This window comes from Mastomys coucha, unplaced genomic scaffold (assembly GCF_008632895.1).
Source record: "Mastomys coucha isolate ucsf_1 unplaced genomic scaffold, UCSF_Mcou_1 pScaffold22, whole genome shotgun sequence".
Taxonomy (NCBI): Eukaryota; Metazoa; Chordata; class Mammalia; order Rodentia; family Muridae; genus Mastomys; species Mastomys coucha.
The window spans coordinates 131,608,096-131,627,129 of NW_022196905.1; the positions used below are offsets into that span (position 1 = coordinate 131,608,096).

A 19,034-nucleotide genomic window follows, 5' to 3' on the forward strand; every position below is an offset into this window, starting at 1 on the left:
TAGCAATCTTCCAGCCTTCACTTTGCTTTGCTGGAGAGCACCACACCAGGTTTCATTGGAATGCAGGGCTTCCAGAATGCTAGGCAAGTGCTCTACCCACTGAGCTACATCCCCAGGCTCCGGTTCAGGCCCTTCTGACCACATCTGCAGTGTAGGTTTCACATATGGGACAGCTTTTCATTGTCTTCACTTCCCTGTCAGGGGAGGGTGACAAGTCACTCTATCTCCTAGAAGACAGAGTAGAATCTCAGGGCTGGTCAGCTTCAGAGCTGGCTGAGCGCTAGGGAAACAGGTGTGCCAATGGGAAGGACTCTCAAAGGCTGTGTCCTCACAGGAGCCTGTACGGGAGGGAGCCCCCCCAAACTGGAAGAAGAAGGAGAAGCTACCCCAAGTCTCCAAGTCCTGGCATAACTACATGTGTAACGTGAGGCTGTAGCTGAAAACAGTTCCCCTGCCCTCTTCTCACCCCTGCCAGCCCCTGGCCCTTGCTATAACCAGGGGAGGGGAGGGGATGGCTGTGGATGGGTTGGGGTTGGGGGTTAGGGCTCTCAATGGAGACGGAGGGCAGCCAGACCTCACCCCTCCCTGCTTCTCAGGAGGTGATCCAAGACTTCCAGGCCTCCGTACTGCAGGTGTCTGATTCCCCTTATGATGAACAGTGAGTTGGGCTGAGCACTGCAGGGTGGGAAGGAGGGTAGGATTGATTGACACTGGGGATAACTACAACTCTTGTAATGTCAGTGCTCAGGAAGGCTGAGGCAGAAAGATCGAGAGTCTCAGGTCAGCCTGGCCTACGTAGCAGGACCCTCTCTCAAAAAGTGTGTGTGTGTGTGTGTGTGTGTGTGTGTGTGTGTGTGTATAGAAAGGTACTGGGAATATAGCTCAGCTTGCCTGTATGTATATAGCTCTGGGTTCAGTCTCACTTATGGGGCACAGTGGTACAAGCCTGAAAACCACTGCTTGGGAGTTGGAAACAAGAGGTTCAGGAATTCAAGGCCAGCTTCTGCTACTTATTGAATTGGAGGCATGATTGGGATACATGAGAACCCTCCCACCACATTTCAAAAAACAAACATGGGGCACAGAAGTGGGGTTCATGGTAACCTCTAGAGCACCCCGCCGGGCACCGTGCCACACAGAGTCTTGTTCCTTTCTCGGGCAGGGTAGCTGCACAAATGCCTACTGTGCATTATGAGATGCCCAATGGCTACAACACGGACTATGGCGCGGAGCGGCTTCGCATCCCAGAGGGCCTGTTCGATCCCTCTAATGTCAAGGTTTGTCTGGATGCTGGGGACCGGTTGGGGTTGGTGTTGGCTGGAGTCTTGGATCCAGAGGTGGAGTCTGAAAAGCATGATGGGAGTCTGGAGGAAAGGGAGGCGGTGGAATCCTGTGCCTTGAGCGTGTGTGTTGTCCATATCACCTTTGTCCACAGGGCCTGTCTGGAAACACCATGCTAGGAGTGGGTCACGTGGTCACCACCAGCATCGGCATGTGTGACATTGACATTCGCCCGGTGAGGCCAGATGCTAAGGCTTGGCAGAGGGACCTTGGGTTAGCATGGAGAAAGAGAAAGGGTTCTGTCCTGCAGGCTAACCCTTGTCCCTGCTCTCAGGGTCTCTATGGCAGTGTCATTGTCACTGGTGGCAACACTCTGCTTCAGGGGTTCACAGACAGACTTAATCGGGAGCTTTCCCAGAAGACCCCACCGGTAAGAGCCTCCAACATACACGCTCAGGGCACCGGGATTCCAATCCTGGCTAAGCTCGTTGAGCCCCAAATGCCTCCTGACTCCCCTAATGGAAATGATCCTGCCTTTGTGGCTTCCTCCCGTCTACCAAGCCTTATCCCTCCCCAGAATCTAGATGTCCATTTCCCCCAGCCCCTTTTATCTTCCCCAGAGCATGCGGCTCAAGCTCATCGCCAGCAACAGCACCATGGAACGCAAGTTCAGCCCCTGGATTGGGGGCTCCATCTTGGCTTCACTGGTGAGAAGAACAAACCCTGACAGTGGCCTGTTTTTTTTTTTTTTTCTCCCAACAAGTACCTAGGCATGCCTGTAATCCCAGTACTAGAGAGGCTGAGGTATGAGGATCTCAAGTTCAAGGCCAGCTTGGCCTACATAGCAAGACCCTGTTTGCCAGAGAGCAAACTGAGCTGTCATTCCTCGGGCACCTTCTACCTTGTTTTTTGAGACAGGGTCTCTCCCTGTTCTGGAAGTCGCAGAGTCACCTAGGCTGGCTATCCAGTAAACTCCAATCCTCCTGTCTCAGCATCCCTCCCACTGAGATGAAGGATGGCTTTACGTGGGTTCTGGAGACTGAAGTAAGGTCCTTGCCTTGTAAAGCAAGCACTTTACTTACCTAAGTCCAGAAGCAATGCAGCCAATGAGTGCTCTCTGAAGACTGGGGGCTCCCTCGGGAGAAAGGTTGGTGAGCACATGGTTATGGTAAGGCAGCCATAGTCACCAATGAGCAGAGGGGACATCCTGGAATAAAAGGATATATTTGGAATAGAAGAGTGGTCCAGTGGCAAGGGGCGTGTCATGAGTCTTCCCATGCTATGACCTGGGATCAAGGGGCCTGTGCAGAGGAGGCTAAGATGGAGCCTGTGAGCCCCAGGGATGTGCTTATCTCCATCTCTCTAGTGCTGGGGTTCAAAGCACCTACCATCATGCCCAGATTTTTGATGTGGGTTTCGGGGATAGAAGTCATGTTCTCAGCTACATAGAGCTCATGTTACATGTGTTACATGAGAGCCTATTGAAAGAAAGAGAAGGGGCTGGGGGAACAGAACAGAAGGGGAAGGGGGAAAGAAAAAAGAAGGGAAGAGAGAGGGAGAGGAAGGGGAGAGGAGAGGAAGGGAGGGGAGAAAACCAAAGGAGAGCAGGTCTGGGCAAAGCCTACGGAGAGCTGATGATCTCAGTTATGGGATCATAAGGAGTTTAAGGTCAAGGGGATTCAGGAGGAAGTAACCTAGACACCAAGCTGGGTATCTGAGTCAGGAACAGAGTCTGGAGAGTGGCAGGGACAAATGAGGTCACCCAGGAAGGCTGCTCTGTGAGCCAGAGACACCAACCTCCACATGGAGGCTGAGCAGCCATCCATGAGAAGAGACAGCATGGAAGGCCCCAACAGGGTTCCTCAGGAGCAGCAGGGGTGCAAGGTAGTGTCAGAACAGTGATGGCAGAGCTGGCTGTGGTCAGAGGGGTAAGTCCAGCTACTCTGGATGTGGAGGCAGGAAGAACACAAGGTCAAGGTCAGCCTGGACCACTTGGTGAGACACTTTGTTAAAATAAAAGGCAAATAAATACAAGGGCTGGAAAGATGGCTCACTGGGTAAAGCTCTTGTTGCACAAGGCATGAGGACCCAAGTTCGGATACCCAGAGCCCACATAAAACTTGTAAAGAGAACATTCGTCTGTAATCTCAGTGCTCTTATCACAAAATGGGAGGAGATGGGAGAAGCTCCAGAAGCTGAGGGCCAGCTAGCCTCTAGAGTGACAAACCTGTATGGTTTGGTAAACCCTGCCCTTTGTCCTCCGTATGTACATGTTAGCTCAACCATCACGCGCAAACACAGGCACAAATACACACGCTCGCACAAAACATTTTTAGTCCCAAGTTAAGGGGCTGGGGGAGTGGCTCAGTGGTAGAGCCCCTGCCTAGAATCCCCCAGTGAGGAGCTGGGAGTGTAGCTCTGTATTAGAGCAGCCTAAAATCTCCGGGGGTCGGGGGGAAGGATACAAGTGAGAAATGCATGAAGGCAAGTAGGAAAAAGGGGTGTGGTGGTGTAGAGGGGTGACACCTGACAGCTGATGTTGCCCTTCTCTCAGGGCACGTTCCAGCAGATGTGGATCTCCAAGCAGGAATACGAGGAGGGAGGGAAGCAGTGCGTGGAGCGGAAGTGCCCCTGAAGTTGCCCCCTGCCCCAAATACCTAGCCACCCCATCCATGGTGTTGTAGGGAAACGCCAGAGGGGCGTTCTACCAGCCAGGAATCCAAAAGCGCGGAACCCTCCATTTCCCATTGCCCTCTTTTCTCTTACCCACATCTTCTTAGACTATGATGTTCTTGAGTTGAAAGAAGAAAAGAAAAAAAAAAAAGAACTTTTATGAAAATAAAGTGTTTGACTTCCTTGGGTGTGGGGAATGGGCACGGGGTCTGGTGACATGCCAGAGAGGCACACACCTGCATTCATGCTACTCTGAGACATGAATTTCTTAGGTTTTCGGGGTGGGTGGGTGGGTGGGAGGGGGTCAGGACTCTGGAAGGAACAGAAAGAGTCTGTACCAAGCTGGTTGTTGGTTCAAGGCTGCTCCTGAAAAGGCCATGAGGGGGCGGAGCCCTCTGGGGCGGGGCCTGGGGCGTGCTCTAGTGGGTGTGGCCTCAGCAAACCTTTGGATCTCCTGGGAGCATGGTCCAAAAAACCCAGAGACCTGTTGCTGAGGCGAACTTGGCTGCTGTGTCTTCCCACTCAGGACTCGGCTTTGACAGGCACGAGGCAGGGACTAGGTACTGGTGAGCCCCTACCTCTCAGATCTTTCTGGACCTGGGTAGGACCCGCAGTTTCCCAGGGGAGACCCGGACCGGGAGTAAGGGTGAGGTGGACCCTGAAGTTTCCCATTCTGGTGTCTTCGTCGCGGCTTGGATTTCAAACTATAGGGTATAAACTGCGGTTGTGGGCCTTCCTCAAATTTTTAGAGTCGCAGACCCCAAAAGAGAAACACTTAATTCAGTCCTTTAGTGACCCAGTGGGTGCTGGGGGGCACTGTGGCTTGGCCAAGACTTTTTCTGCCTCTCCTAATGGTGAGGTGGAAATCCAGACTTTCCAGGAGCCACTCGGTTTCTTTTGACCTCTTTACCTCATTCCTGACACTTCCTCCCCAGCAACCAAGCAGATTCCAGACTGACAGCTTTGTGGTCAGATTAAACCACCAGGTCACCCCACTAAGATGCCGCTGGTTGGGAATCTACCTAAGGCAGGGGTCGGGGCAGGAAGATCAGCTAACGGGTTATTTGGAAGGCGGTATGCTGGGGAAACCTAGCGACCAGATGCAAGAGGTAGGAAGGGGCAGAAATCTGCATAATGAAGCTTCCGTGGGGGCTGGGGATTCTCCCCAAGGACACACTGAGAGAGTGGAATTGGGGAAGAGGAGGAGACTTACCCATCTCTCCCCTTCTCCTTCACGTTAAACCCCCATCCCCCCAACCTGTGACGGGAACTAAGGTGGCCAAAGTCTGCCCTGAGGTTTTAAAAAAAAAAATTGATTGTTTTGCAGTCAGCCCGCAACCATGGGGTTGGTGGAAAGATTGGTAGGAGAAAGCACTGCCCCTTGCGGTCTAGCACCAACCAGGGTGAAATGTCTGGAAGGCTGGACCGAGGCCAGACTGTGCCCCCACCCTTATGGGGAATGAGAAACGGCCTAGGTTCAGGTTGCCTGCCAGGGCTGATAAGGGGCCCTCTGGGGCTCCCACAAACGGTTTATCGCTTTGTGGGGGGGACTACTTGCAGGGTTCAGGAGGGGGCACAAGCATGGAGCAACGTTGGGGTCTACTTCGGAGAGTGGTAAGACCACGGGGGGCAGGGGGAAAGTGGAGTGTGGTTACACACATTAGGTCTGTTCCTCTGGCTCTTCCCTAATGCATAAGGTTGGCCCCACCCGTCCCCCTTGGGTCCCTTTGGGTCCATCCTCTCCAGCCTCCAGAGCTCCCTTCCTCCCGGCCAAGTCAGTGACACCATTCTTCCCTAACCCTCAGCCAACCCTTAGGCCCCTTCCCCTAATCTCATGCCTCCCTCCTCCCTCCACTCAGCAACAGTGGTCCCCAAGACCCTCTCAGACCATCTACAGACGAGTTGAAGGCCCTCAGCTGGAGCACCTGGAGGAGGAAGATAGGGAGGAAGGGGCGGAGCTTCCAGCCCAGTTCTGCCCCATGGAACTCAAAGGCCCTGAGCGCTTAGGCTCCTGTCCCGGGAGGTCAATTCCCATACCCTGGGCTGCAGCAGGTCGAATGGCTGCCCCCTATCTGGTCCTGACCGCCCTGCTAATCTTCACTGGGGGTGAGTAAGTCTTCCCTCCCTCCTCCTGGGCTGGGGGGCATTTCTCGAGTCTAGTAGAAGAGGGCACAAGAGAACCCCAATCTTCCCACCTGCCAGCCTTCCTCCTGGGCTACGTGGCCTTTCGAGGGTCCTGCCAGGCATGCGGGGACTCCGTGTTGGTGGTCGGTGAAGATGTCAACTCTGACGACTCCCACCGGGGCACGTTGTATTGGAGTGACCTCCAGGCCATGTTTCTCCGGTTCCTTGGGGAGGGGCGCATGGAGGACACCATCAGGTAAGAACACAGCCTGGCTGCTGCGTGGTCCAGGGTCCACTGGAGTCCCATCACTTCGTATGTTGCCCAAAGTCCTTCTTGGGTCTTCCTCCCTTCCTCTCCGGCCTCCCGGCTTAGTGGTCCTTGGAAAGATGGCAGACACCAGGAGCTCAGTATAGCAGGGTCTGAGACATCAAGGATGGCTTCTTCAGGAGAGAGACAGCAAAATGGATGAAGTCAGGGACCGGGGCCTGGTGGCATGTGTCTTTAATCCCAGCACTCAGGAGGTAGATGCAGGAGGACTGGGAATTAATTCAATGTCATCCTCGACTACATAGTGAATTGAAGGCTAGCCTAGGATGTATGAATTCCCACCTCAAAAGCACAAATAATCTGTAAAGTTAAACAAATAACATTTTAACTTTATTTTATGTAATGAACAGGTAAAGAAAAATGGGTATGAGAAAAAAAATTAGTATTTTTTCGGCATGTACTAAGTCGACCACATGGGTTTTTTTTTTCCTCTTTGGGTCTTCTTTTTTACAGATGTTTAGTATATATTGGAGTGTGGTGTTGGGTAACACTGAGCATGTGTGAAGGTCAGGGGACCGCTTGCAGTGTGGCTGGTTCTCTCCTTCTACCATGTGGATCCCAGGAACTGAACCCAGGCTCTCAGTCTTAACAATACGCATCATTTACCTGCTGAGCCATCCCACCGGCCTTCTTCCAAATGTTTGTCTGTAGTTCTGGGGTTTGAACCTATAGCCTTGAGTGCAAGTACTCTACCAATGAGCTACATCTCTAGCTTGTTTACTGTTTTTGCTTGATTTAGTTAGTTTTGGTTTTACCTTTTTTTTGAGATGAGAGGTCTTGTGATGTAGTCCAGGCTAGCCTCAAACTTGAAGTCTTCTTGCTCCAGCCTCCCAAGTGCTAGGATAGGAGGTGTATACCTCAGTTTTCCTCCTCCTCCTCCTCTCCCCCCTCCTCTTTTTCTTCCTCCTCCGCACGTAGAATTGAAGCTAAGCTACTACTGTCTTCAATGTTTGTTTAGTGATTTGGATCATGGTGTATCTTTTGATACACTGATGGGAGCTTGATCAAAATAGATGGCTTTATCTAAAAAGACCTCCAATCTGAGGCTGGGGCTATAGCTTGGGGAACAGAGAACTCACTTCGCATGATCCCTATATGGCATGAACTAAGTGTGGTAGCTCATTCTCATGATCCCAGCACCTGGGAAGTGGGAGTGGGAGGAGCAGGAGTTCAAGACCATCCTTGGCTGCTTAGTGTCTTCTAGGACAAATGCGACCTTGCCTGCCTCCCTCCTCAAACCTATGAAAGCCAGGAAATGGGTAGCGCTCCCTACTGCTGAATTTTCCTAAATTCCCATCCTCTACAACGTAGTAAGGAATTTTAAAAAGGCAATACAATGAAAGCTCTGGAAAGGTGGGTCCATGTATATGCTTCAGCCCAAGAAAGACAGACAGACAGACCTGCAAATACAGTGAGGACAAAGGGAGGAAACCAGAACCTCAAAAGGTCTAGTTGGAAAGTAGGATTCAGAGATGGCAAGATGGCTCAGCAGGTAAAGGGGATTGCTGCTAAGCCTGACAACCGGAGTTCAATCCCCAGGATCCCAGGGTGGGAGGAGAGAACCTGGTTCTAATTTCTCCTCTCATCTCCACATGCTCAAGGTGACATTTTTGGTATGTGTGAACATATGGATCAGAGTACACACACGCTCTCTCTCTCTAAATGTAAATTAAATAAAGTAAGGTGGGGTTCAGAACATTGAAAGATGTGCAGATAAACTCCTATCAATCTTGAACTTACTGTGGGACTTAATACTTTGGCTGGGCCTGGTGGCAGAGGCCTGTAATCCTAGTTATTTGGGAAGCTAAAACAGAGAAGTTCTGTGCCTGTGCCTACTTGGATTTCAAGTGAGTCTGTAGCTAGCCTTGGCTATTCAGAATAGCCTTGTCTTAAAAATAGGACAGGAAAAAGTTGGTTTGGGGTACAGTGATTTCCTAGAATCTGACAGAAGAGAATGAGAGAGATAGAGAGGGAAAGGGGGAGAGAGGGGAGAAGGGAGAGGGAAGAGGGAGGGAGGAGGGAGGAAGGAGAGGAGTTGGAGAGCCGGGAGCTACTCCATTCCAAAACTGGAGGTCAGGAAACCCAAGAGTCCCATGGGAGATGTGGCCACCCGAGAAAGGACAGCTTTCTGCCAAATGGAGGGCAGATTGTTTCCTCTGCAAAGGTTCATGAGAGGGCGGTACAAGGCCGAGGTGCTAAGACTAGTTTTGGTGACAGACTCGTGCTGGGTGATGACAATGGAAGCAGACCAGGTGACCTCCGGTCCTGACGCCCAATCCTCCTGCCTCCACCTCCCAAGTACTTTCACCTGAACTTGAGGCTAGCCTGGTGTACATGAGATGCCATTCCAGGCCTGCGTTTATCATCTCGGTCTTTTCGGTTTTCCCACTTGTGCAGGGGATGTAGGAGTCCCTTTCCTGGCTCCTAGTGTGATTTCTCTCTGCTCAGGCTGATCAGCCTTCGGGAACGCGTGGCTGGCTCAGCCAGGATGGCCACCCTGGTCCAAGACATCCTCGATAAGCTCTCGCGCCAGAAGCTGGACCACGTGTGGACTGACACGCACTATGTGGGACTTCAGTTCCCGGACCCGTGAGTCTGGGGATGCGACAAAGGGTCGTATTTTGAATGGAGTTGCACAGCCAGGAATGCTCACCCTCAACCATCCTCAGGGCTCACCCTAACACCCTGCACTGGGTGGATGCAGACGGGAGTATCCAGGAGCAGCTACCGCTGGAGGATCCGGAAGTCTACTGTCCCTATAGCGCCACGGGCAACGCCACGGTGAGGTTTCTAGGATGGGGAGCCCATCACGTCCTCAACGGGTATACGGGCAGCAAGGCCTCACCGATCCCTGCGTTCCCAGGGCAAGCTGGTGTACGCCCATTACGGGCGGCCGGAGGACCTGCAGGACCTGAAAGCCAAGGGCGTGGAGCTGGCCGGCAGCCTCCTGCTAGTGCGAGTTGGGATTACTAGCTTCGCCCAGAAGGTGAGGGTCCCAAATAGGCTATCGTATGAAGTGTGATGCAAGTGGTCTGGGAAACAGGCGTGCCTTCATGGGAAGGATCTAGGAGGTTGTCACCGGGAGAAAAGAAAAATCAGGCACATTTTAAGAAAATGTTGGCAGCCGGGTGGTGGTAGCATGCAGGCCACTCGGTAGCAGAGGCAGGCAAGTTTCTGTGAATTACAGGACAGTCTGGTCTAGAGAACTAGATCCAGGACAGCCAGGGCTACACAGAGAAACCCTGTCTCAAAATGAACTGGAAGGAAGGAAGGAAGGAGGGAGAGAGGGAGAGGGCTGAAGAGATGGCTCAGCGGTTAAAAACACTGACTGCACTTCCGAAGGTTCTGAGTTCAAATCCCAGCAACCACATGGTGGCTCACAACCATCCGTAATGAGATCCCACGCCCTCTTCTGGTGTGTCTGAAGACAGCTACAGTCTGAAGAGGAGCTACAGTGTATTCGTATACATAAAATAAATAATTCTTTTAACCATTTAAATAAAAAACAGAGCTGACAATGGGATGTGGTGGCACAGGTCTGTCATCTTAGTGCTGCTGATGGGGAAGATAGGAGGATTAAGATTCAAAGTCATTGTCTGACACATAAAGAGTTTGAAGCTAGCCTGGAATACATGAGAGTTCATCTTAGAAACCAAACTACAGGGACAGAGATAGCTCAGTGGGTAAAGGCACTTACTAACAAGCCTGAATTCAGCTGGGTGGTGGTGGTGCACGCCTTTAACCCCAGCACTTGGGAGGCAGAGGCAGGTGGATTTCTGAGTTTGAGGCCAGCCTGGTCTCCAGAGTGAGTTCCAGGACAGCCAGGGCTACACAGAGAAACCCTGTCTCGAAAAAAAAAAAAAAAAAAAAAAAAAAAAAAAAAAAAAAAAAAAAAAAAGACAGAAAGAAAGAAGGAAAGAAAGAAAGAAAGAGAGAAAGAAAGAAACAAACAACCAGCCTGAATTCACTCTCTTGGACCTATGAATCCCAGAAGGAGAGAACTTGTCCCTGCAAGTTGTACCCTAACCCACAAATAAATAAATACATGCATTTTTTTTCTAAATAAAATAACATGTGGGCTTGTGATGGGGCACAGTTGGTAGAGTGCTTGCCGAGCATGCCCAAAGCATCGGGTTTGATTTCTCGGCGCTGCATATCTGTGTACCACATAGGTGTCTGATGCTTGTAGGGGTCAGAGGGGGTGTCAGATCCCCTGCAACTGGAGTTACAGACGTGAGCTACCATTTAGACGCTGAGAATCAAACCCAAGACCTCTGGAAGAGCAGCCAGTGCTCTTAACCACTGAGCCATCTCTCCAGCCCTGAACAGAGAGGTTTTGAAATGCTCCAGAGGCACCAAGGGAGGGCTGCAACACTGAAGTGCCAGGTGATATCTGCTACACACGGTAGTCCCTTAAGGGTGACAGCTGCAAATGAAAAGAGCCTTTAAAAACAACAACAACAACAAAAACCTTCCTTGCTGTTCTATCCTCCCTCAGGTAGCCATTGCCCAGGACTTTGGGGCCCATGGAGTGCTAATATACCCTGACCCAGCAGACTTCTCCCAGGACCCTCACAAGCCAGGCCTGTCTAGCCGCCAGGCTGTGTATGGACATGTGAGTCTTCAGGGGTGGGGGGTGGGGGGAGAGCCAGAGCTCCCTTCCCGGGGGCCCAGGGATATACAAATGGGGCTTGTTCAGCCCACAGTTTCAGAGTAGGTACCCCTTCCTCTTTAGGTGCACCTGGGAACTGGAGACCCTTACACACCTGGCTTTCCATCTTTCAATCAAACCCAGTTCCCTCCAGTAGAATCATCAGGCCTTCCCAGCATCCCCGCCCAGCCCATCAGTGCCAACATTGCTGATCTATTGCTCAGGTAACAGGGTGGGGAAGTAGACAGGAAAGGGGGAGTAGAGGTGAAGAGTAGCGGGTGGGAGCTGTAGTTAGCTGTAGGGTTCCTTCAGTGACTACGAAGGTGACCTGAGCCTGAGGAGATAGTTCTGTTAGGAAAGCGCTTGCTGTCCAAGCACGAAGACCTGATTTGCATCCCCAGAAGCTGTGTTAAAAAACCAAGAGAACCTAAGTGCATGCGCATAATTCCAGCCCTGGAGAGGAGACAGATGGATTCCCTGAAGCTCGGTGACATCCAGCTTAGCTAAATTAGTGAGCTCCAGGCCAAGTGCAGAGCCTGTCAAACAAAAACCAAGGTGTCCTAGCCAGATGCCTCAGTGAGTAAAGGCACTTGCCGCCAAGCCCGAAGACTGTCCCTGAGTCTCCATACTCAAGAGAGGACAGACTCCCGCAAGTTGTCCTCTGTCCCCCACCACATACACTGTGGCATGCACGCATGCTCACACACAAAAAGTAAAATGCGATTTTTTTAAAAAGTGACTTGCATCTGAGGTCAAGATGCACGTTTGACCCGTTGGCCTCTACACACACGCACACACACACACGCACATGCATACGCACACGCACACAGTGCACACGCACACACGTGCACATGCACGCACACACGCGCGCACACACACAGACACACACACGCGCACACACACGCACACACAAGCACACACACACATGCACACACGCACAGGCACACACATGCGCACACACACGCACACACGCACGCACACACGCACACACACAGGAACACACACATGCACATGCACACACGCACACAGGCACACAGGCACACACACACACGTGCATGCACACACACACAAGCGCACACACACACACACATGCACACACGCACAGCTCATACCACGGTCCATGGCAGCCCCGGGCTGCACTGGCCTATTGAGCAGGGTACAGAAGCAAAGATCTGGAGCCAAAGGGAAGAAGAGAAAGAATGAAGTAGGGCTTTAGGCTGTTCTGCAGGCTAGGCCACACTACCACTTCAAGGCTTTTCTGCCCCATTTCTTTCCAGGAAACTCACAGGCCCCGTGGCTCCCCAGGAATGGAAAGGTCACCTCTCAGGCTCTCCTTATCGGCTGGGCCCTGGGCCAGGCTTACACCTTGTGGTCAACAACCACAGAGTCTCTACTCCCATCAGTAACATCTTTGCGTGCATCGAGGGCTTCGCAGAGCCAGGTGAGCTTGTCTGCTCAGCATCTCCCATAGCTTAGAGAGACTATGGTCCTAACCCCGACCAATGAGGGCTGAGGCAGGAGGCCCTGGAGACAGGCCAGGAGTGGTGCCCAGGGATTGAAGGCTGATGAGGGGTGGCAATGGGGAGCTCAGCAGTGGATTCCCTGTGCATTGTGGGTGAACAAGCGTAGGTTGGATGATGTTATACTAGAGATCTAAGCATCAAAGACCAGACTGGAGGAGTGAGTCTGGTGGTAGGGAATCAAAGCTTGATGAGCAGATTTGGTCAGGTAGGGCAGACCTAGGAAACCCTTCAATAGCCAGGTGTCAAGGGAGAAGCAGAGACCTGGGGTGACATGCAGGTGGGGATGCTGGAGGTCAGAGGAAGAGTGCAGAGAGTTGGACAGAGAAAGGCAGGTTAAGGGAGATGCAGAACATGCCTGACCAGAATGGAGCCCAGAATGTCTGTAGGGTTTAGCTAGGCATGGTAGCTCACATCTGTCTTCCCAGCATTCAAAAGTCTGAAACAGGAGGATTGTGAGTTCAAGGCTAGCCCTAGGCTACATAGCCTGGGCCGCAAGACCCTGTATGAAGCAGAGATAAAAGGGGCCAGGAATGGTGGCACACATCTAGAGACAGGAAATCAGAAGTTCAAGGCCAGTGTAGAACACAAAGCAAGATAAAATAAAATTAAATTAAAAATAAAACAAAACAAACAAACAAACAAACAAAAAACTCTAGCAAAATAGAATGTCCCCAGCTGATAGAGTGTTTGCCTAGCATGGGGAAAACTCTGGGTTTGATCCTAGCACCTGACATGGTGGCACATGCCTGTAACCCCAGTACTTGAGAGGAAGTGGAGGCAGGAAAATCAGGAGTTGTAGGCCAGCCTTGGTTACATGAAATCCTGTCTCCGGAAGAAAGTGTGTGTTTGAATCCTCAAATGCCTATTAATGGATCAGGTCATCTGGGCAGAGCCGAGAGAGATAGGCACGGCCCATTGGCACAGCCGAGATGCTAGAGCTCTGGTGGTAGAGATGGGAGGAGCTGTGTCGAGGAAGCTGGCTGGGGAAGTTGGAGAGAAAGGACTGAAGCTCTGGGGGCGCCCAACCCCCAAAGCTGCACAGTTTAAGATGTGGGCTCTACGTGTATCTTCCTTCAGATCACTATGTTGTTATTGGGGCCCAGAGGGATGCATGGGGCCCAGGAGCAGCCAAGTCTGCAGTGGGGACTGCCATCCTGTTGGAGCTGGTTCGAACCTTTTCTTCCATGGTCAGCAATGGTAAGATCAGAGCTGAGACTCGTGTGAGCTGGGGCTGTGTCCTGGGCAAGGTCTAGGTCAAAGGTGGTTGGCAGCATAGACTGGAGAGAGGCCACGTGGATCTGAGTCCTCTGATTGGAGTATCCAGTGTGTAGTTCTAGGCAAGTAACTTCATCTATATAGTATTTCCTCATCAATGTGTTAGCCTGGGGGCAGACAAGATGCCTCAATGAGTACGGACACTTGCTACCAAGTCCAGTGACCTGAGTTTGATCCTCAGAAACCATGCCATAGAAGGAGAGAATCAACTCCCCAAAACGGTCCCCTGATTTCCACACATAGGCCACCATATGCATGCATACATACACACAAAAAATATTTTTAATTTTGGGAAGGCATGCCCTATAATTCCAACCCTCAGGAGACTAAGGCAGGAAAAAAACATCAACATTTTAAGGTCATTCTTTACTATATAACAGGTTCTAGGCCAGCCTGGGGTACACGAGTCTCTGCTTCATAAGAAAAAACAACAACAAAACAAAAACAAAAACAAAACCAACTGTCCCCCCAAGCCAAGTAGGGTGACATGTGCCTTTGATCACGTACTCTGCAAGTGACCTCTTCACTTTGAGGCCAGACTGATCTACAAAATGAGACCCTGTCACAAACAGAATGCAAACACTTAATTTAAGTTAAAAAATTGACATTGGGCAGTGGTGGCGCACACCTTTAATCCCAGCACTCGGGAGGCAGAGGCAGGTGGATCTCTGAGTTCAAAGCTAGCTTACTATACACTGAGTTCTAGGACAGCCAGGGCTACACAGAGAAGCCCTACCTCAAAAATAAATAAATAAATAAATAAGATAAAATAAATTGAGTGTGTGGTGTGCAGATGTAATCTTAGCACCCCAGGAAGAAAGCAAGATGATCTGGAGTTCAGGGTAATCTCTGACTACATAGGGAACCCACACCCTCAAAATTTACCTAGTCAGGCATGGGGCCACACAGCGCTCAAGAGGCAGAGGTAGAGGGGTTGCTGTAACTTCAAGAGCCAGCCTGGGGTTCCCATAGCAAGTATCTAGCAGGTCAGGGCTACACAGCAAGACCCTGTTTCAAAACAATAAACAATGAAGGAGACATTTTCAAAGGAGTTGGGGATTCAGCTGAGTAGTAGGGCACTTGCAAGAGCCATCTCCAGCACAGCGAAGGAGGGAGGGAGGGAAGGAGGGAGGACCAGATAAAGTGCCAGACTCTTGAGGGGATGACCAAGAGCACAGTGGGGAGGGGACTAATTAGAACAGAGAATAATGGCACACATGTGAAGGTGGCCTGGCCAAGCCCACTCATGTGTTGACCTCTGACGTTTACTAGACAGACATTGTGGCCCATACCTGTCCTTACAGCCGTTGAAGGTGAAAGCAGATTATCTTTTTGTTGTTTTGTTTTCTAGATAGGGTTTCTTGGTGTAGCCCTGGCTGTCTTAGATCTTGGTGTAGACCAGGCTGGCCTTGAACTCACAGCGATCTGCCTGCCTCTGCCTCCGCCACCACTGACCAGTTGCAGGTCATCTTTTACCATATAAGGGTGTTTGAGGCTAGCCTGGGCTACACAGGATCCCGTCTTAAAATAACCGTAAAGGTAGTGAGACCGAGCAAGAGCAGGAATTGGAGCCCCAGAATCCACATGGTGATAGCCGATTGTCCTGCAGGTTGTCCTCTGACTGCCATGTTCCCCCACTGTGACAGGTGTGCGCCCACACACGTATAAATAAAATTAAAAAAATTAAAAGCTAAATAGAGACTGGGACATGGTCAGTGTCCACGGCCTGTGTGACAGTCAACGAGAAATGGTATCTTTTAGAACCCACTCCAGTGTGTTATTATTGAGCCAGGGAAGATCCAATGTGGAGTGGCCTGGTATGCTGGGTTCCTTTACAGACCCTCTGGGGACCTGAATAGAGAAGGGTGAAGGAACCATACTGACCCTCTGTTTTATCCCTCTGCACATAGGGTTCAGACCTCGAAGGAGTCTTTTGTTCATCAGCTGGGATGGAGGTGACTTTGGCAGCGTGGGATCCACAGAGTGGTTGGAGGTGACTCGGGGTTCTGGGTATATAACCAGGTAATGGGGAGGGGTGGAAGGGGGCAACCTTCATTTTCCACACTCTTCCTGGACCTACAGGGCTACCTCAGCGTGCTACACCTCAAAGCTGTCGTGTATGTGAGCCTGGACAACTCTGTGTTGGGTGAGCTAGGGTAGAGCTACCTCCTGGCCCTCTCAGGTCGGTCTATGCCAAGGAATCTATCCCTGAGCCCAGCATTCCTCCCCTCCCTTCTCCTCAGGAGATGGCAAGTTCCATGCTAAGACCAGCCCCCTTCTCGTCAGCCTCATTGAGAATATCCTGAAGCAGGCAAGAGGGGACTGGGGCTGGGGATGAGAGAATCTCGTGTGAGTGCAGCGCGAAGTGGGCCAAGGCTGATTTGTGCCCCTCATCCAGGTGGATTCCCCTAACCACAGTGGACAGACGCTCTATGAACAAGTGGCACTCACCCACCCAAGCTGGGATGCTGAAGTGTAAGTGGAAATGAAGGCTGCGGGTGGGGACTCAGGAGAAACTGAGTCCTCAGAGGCCTCCAATCTGCCTGTCCTCAGGATTCAGCCCCTGCCCATGGACAGCAGTGCATATTCCTTCACAGCTTTTGCGGGGGTCCCAGCTGTGGAGTTCTCTTTCATGGAGGTGAGACTCCCCGGCCCTTGCCCCAGGACACCAGGCCCTCAGCCTGTCAGCACCACGTTCCTGCGCCCAGCCCCTCCATGTTCCTGCAGGATGAACGGGTGTACCCATTCCTGCACACGAAGGAGGATACATATGAGAATCTGCACAAGATGCTGCGAGGTCGCTTGCCTGCCGTGGTCCAGGCAGTGGCTCAGTTCGCAGGCCAGCTCCTCATCCGACTGAGCCACGATCATCTACTGCCGCTGGACTTCGGCCGCTATGGAGACGTGGTTCTCAGGCACATCGGCAACCTCAATGAGTTCTCTGGGGACCTCAAGGTCCAAGATGCCAATCGCGTTCCCAGCCTGCAGGGGCGCTTCATTAGTAGGGGTGTCTGGCTTCTCCTCTCCCCAGCCCTGCTATCTAGGTCCTGTCCTCCAATTGGGCCCCTTTTGCTTATAACCTCCAGTCACCTAATCCTCGAGGACACATCCAGTACGATTCCACATCCCTGGGATCTGCCCTCCCTAACCTCATAGGACTGGTGACCTTCCTGTATCCCTTTCCCTTTCTCTTTAGCTCTTTGACCCCACCCGTATCGGTGCTGGCACCAATCTGTCAATCTTAGATTTTGCCTCGCCCACAGGCGCGCGGGCTGACCCTGCAGTGGGTGTACTCTGCAAGAGGGGACTACATCCGGGCTGCGGAGAAGCTGCGGAAGGAGATTTACAGCTCAGAGCAGAACGATGAGCGTCTGATGCGCATGTACAACGTGCGCATCATGAGGGTGAGACCCCGCCCCCCGCCCGCCGCCTTCTGGCCCTTTATCCCAGGACCTGGCCTTTGTAAAGCATTCCGCCCCTACACTTTCTGTTGGCTGCTCTATATCCCTGTGTTCTGGGTGTACTATACCAGATATACAGGGTTCACAAACCAGCCAGGCTAGAAAACCTGACCTGTCACTTTCATAAGTTCTGCCAGGTGATGAAGTGGATAGTCAGGGCCTGACTCTATTGTCTGCCGTTTAACCTGCAAAGCCTAAACGATTTACTCCACGGATTTTTTACAGAGAAAAAGTTCCAGACCTCTTTCTTTAGACTGTGTGGATTGGGTCTTAAAAAACAGACAAAACATGGGTTGATGCAAGGAAAAGAGGTCATTTCAGGGTGGAGGATGAGGCAGGGAAATGGAACTGGCCTTTCTTGGGAGCTGTACATGGATCATCAAAGCCAGAACAGAGATTCCTGTGGAGGACTGAACAGTGGATCAGGGACCAGTTGGGGGGGAGCCTTTAAATAGTTGAAGAAATTTGGGGTTTTGTGTGCTTGGGGGGCGGGGAGTAGGGATAAAATCAGAGTATTGTGCATGTTAAACAAGTGCTTTACCACTAAGCCAAGTACTAGGCAGGGGCTCTACCACTGAGCCACGCCCCCAGCCCCTCCCTGGGGGATTCTAGGAAGGGGCTCTTCCACTGAGCCACGCCCCCAGCCCCTCACTGGGGGATTCTAGGAAGGGGATCTACCACTGAGCCACGCCCCCAACCCTCACTGGGGGATTCTAGGAAGGGGCTCTACCACTGAGCCACGCCCCCAGCTCCTCACTGGGGGATTCTAGGCAGGGGCTCTACCACTGAGCCACGCCCCCAACCCACCTTTCATTCACATTTTGAGAGGAAGTTTGCTTGGTTGCTTAGAATAGCCTTGAACTCACATTGTAGTCTAGGTTGACCTTGACCTTTGATTCTCCTCCTGCCTCTTCTCTCCAAGTAACTGGTATTACAGGCCAGGTTCAGGAATTTGGATTTTGAGTGTCTGGGCATCATGAATTTTCTTATAAGGAGGTGAGATGGCAAAACAGAGTGTGTAGAAAGGATTCTGGAGAGAGTGCCGATGGCCTGAGGAGGAAACAGACTTCTGCTGTCCTGTATACCAGTTGCAGGTGTCAACAAATGCCTGTAGGGGGCGCCTGGACCGATGGTAATCCCTAAAATGGGAGTAGGGAAAATGCACAGGCAGGATGCTGAAAGAGGAGTTCAATGATGATAATAGCAGCTGGCTTTTGTAGAGAGCTACCAGCGGCCAACGACTTGATTTTCTTTTGTTCAACAGCAGGACTTCCTGCAATGCTGTGAGGTTGGCTGCAGTGTAGGCTCAAAGAAGCCAAATAATATACCCAATATCACACAGGAAGTAAATGATGGAATCAAAATTAAAGATGCATAGACTGTGCTCAACATCAGGAAAGAGAAAGGTGGGATAGGGAAAGGAAGGAGGGAAGGAAAAAGAAAGAAGAAAGGGAAAAAGGAAATGGATTGAGGTTGTAGTTGAGTTGACAGCATGCTTTCTGGTATGCGCAGAACCCTGGGTTCCACCGCAGTACCAGTGAGACCCTGTCCGAGAGGGGGGGGAAGAGAGAGACAGAGACAGAGCGACAGAGAGGGAGAGAGAGAGGGAGAGGGAGAGAGAGGGAGGGAGAGAGGGGGGAAAGAGAGAGAGAGAGGAGAGAGAGAGAGGAGAGAGAGAGGGAGGAAGAGAGAGGGAGGGAGAGAGAGAGGGAGGAAGA

At 51.5% G+C, this 19,034-nt stretch overlaps 1 protein-coding gene and 1 long non-coding RNA gene across 8 annotated transcripts in view; one reads left to right on the plus strand and one right to left on the minus strand.

Moving 5' to 3' along the window:
• The window catches only part of LOC116068599 (actin-like protein 6B), a 32,704-nt gene that overhangs the window by 11,487 nt on the left and 2,183 nt on the right, over nt 1-19,034 (plus strand). Inside the window, exons 8-30 of one of the 7 annotated variants that reach the window (XM_031338364.1) lie at nt 335-424; nt 597-658; nt 1,163-1,277; nt 1,436-1,516; nt 1,616-1,711; nt 1,902-1,988; nt 5,515-5,568; nt 5,814-6,060; nt 6,157-6,334; nt 8,855-8,995; nt 9,076-9,187; nt 9,270-9,392; nt 10,905-11,021; nt 11,142-11,281; nt 12,335-12,498; nt 13,658-13,777; nt 15,766-15,848; nt 15,938-16,001; nt 16,099-16,166; nt 16,254-16,330; nt 16,409-16,493; nt 16,583-16,810; nt 17,119-17,259. In XM_031338364.1, the coding sequence (XP_031194224.1) occupies nt 335-424; nt 597-658; nt 1,163-1,277; nt 1,436-1,516; nt 1,616-1,711; nt 1,902-1,988; nt 5,515-5,568; nt 5,814-6,060; nt 6,157-6,334; nt 8,855-8,995; nt 9,076-9,187; nt 9,270-9,392; nt 10,905-11,021; nt 11,142-11,281; nt 12,335-12,498; nt 13,658-13,777; nt 15,766-15,848; nt 15,938-16,001; nt 16,099-16,166; nt 16,254-16,330; nt 16,409-16,493; nt 16,583-16,810; nt 17,119-17,259 (2,673 nt within the window). Of the gene's footprint in view, nt 1-334; nt 425-596; nt 659-1,162; nt 1,278-1,435; nt 1,517-1,615; nt 1,712-1,901; nt 1,989-3,835; nt 4,137-4,422; nt 4,521-5,044; nt 5,064-5,514; nt 5,569-5,813; nt 6,061-6,156; nt 6,335-8,854; nt 8,996-9,075; nt 9,188-9,269; nt 9,393-10,904; nt 11,022-11,141; nt 11,282-12,334; nt 12,499-13,657; nt 13,778-15,765; nt 15,849-15,937; nt 16,002-16,098; nt 16,167-16,253; nt 16,331-16,408; nt 16,494-16,563; nt 16,811-17,118; nt 17,260-19,034 lie in introns of those variants that run through there. The other 6 variants (XM_031338365.1, XM_031338366.1, XM_031338368.1 and 3 more) reach the window with 6 other exon arrangements.
• LOC116068600 lies at nt 1,001-4,313 on the minus strand. Its single transcript, XR_004109639.1, has 4 exons — nt 4,293-4,313; nt 4,048-4,072; nt 2,364-2,488; nt 1,001-1,442 (listed from the first exon to the last, which is right to left on the minus strand). It is a non-coding gene; the product is annotated as an uncharacterized LOC116068600 (long non-coding RNA).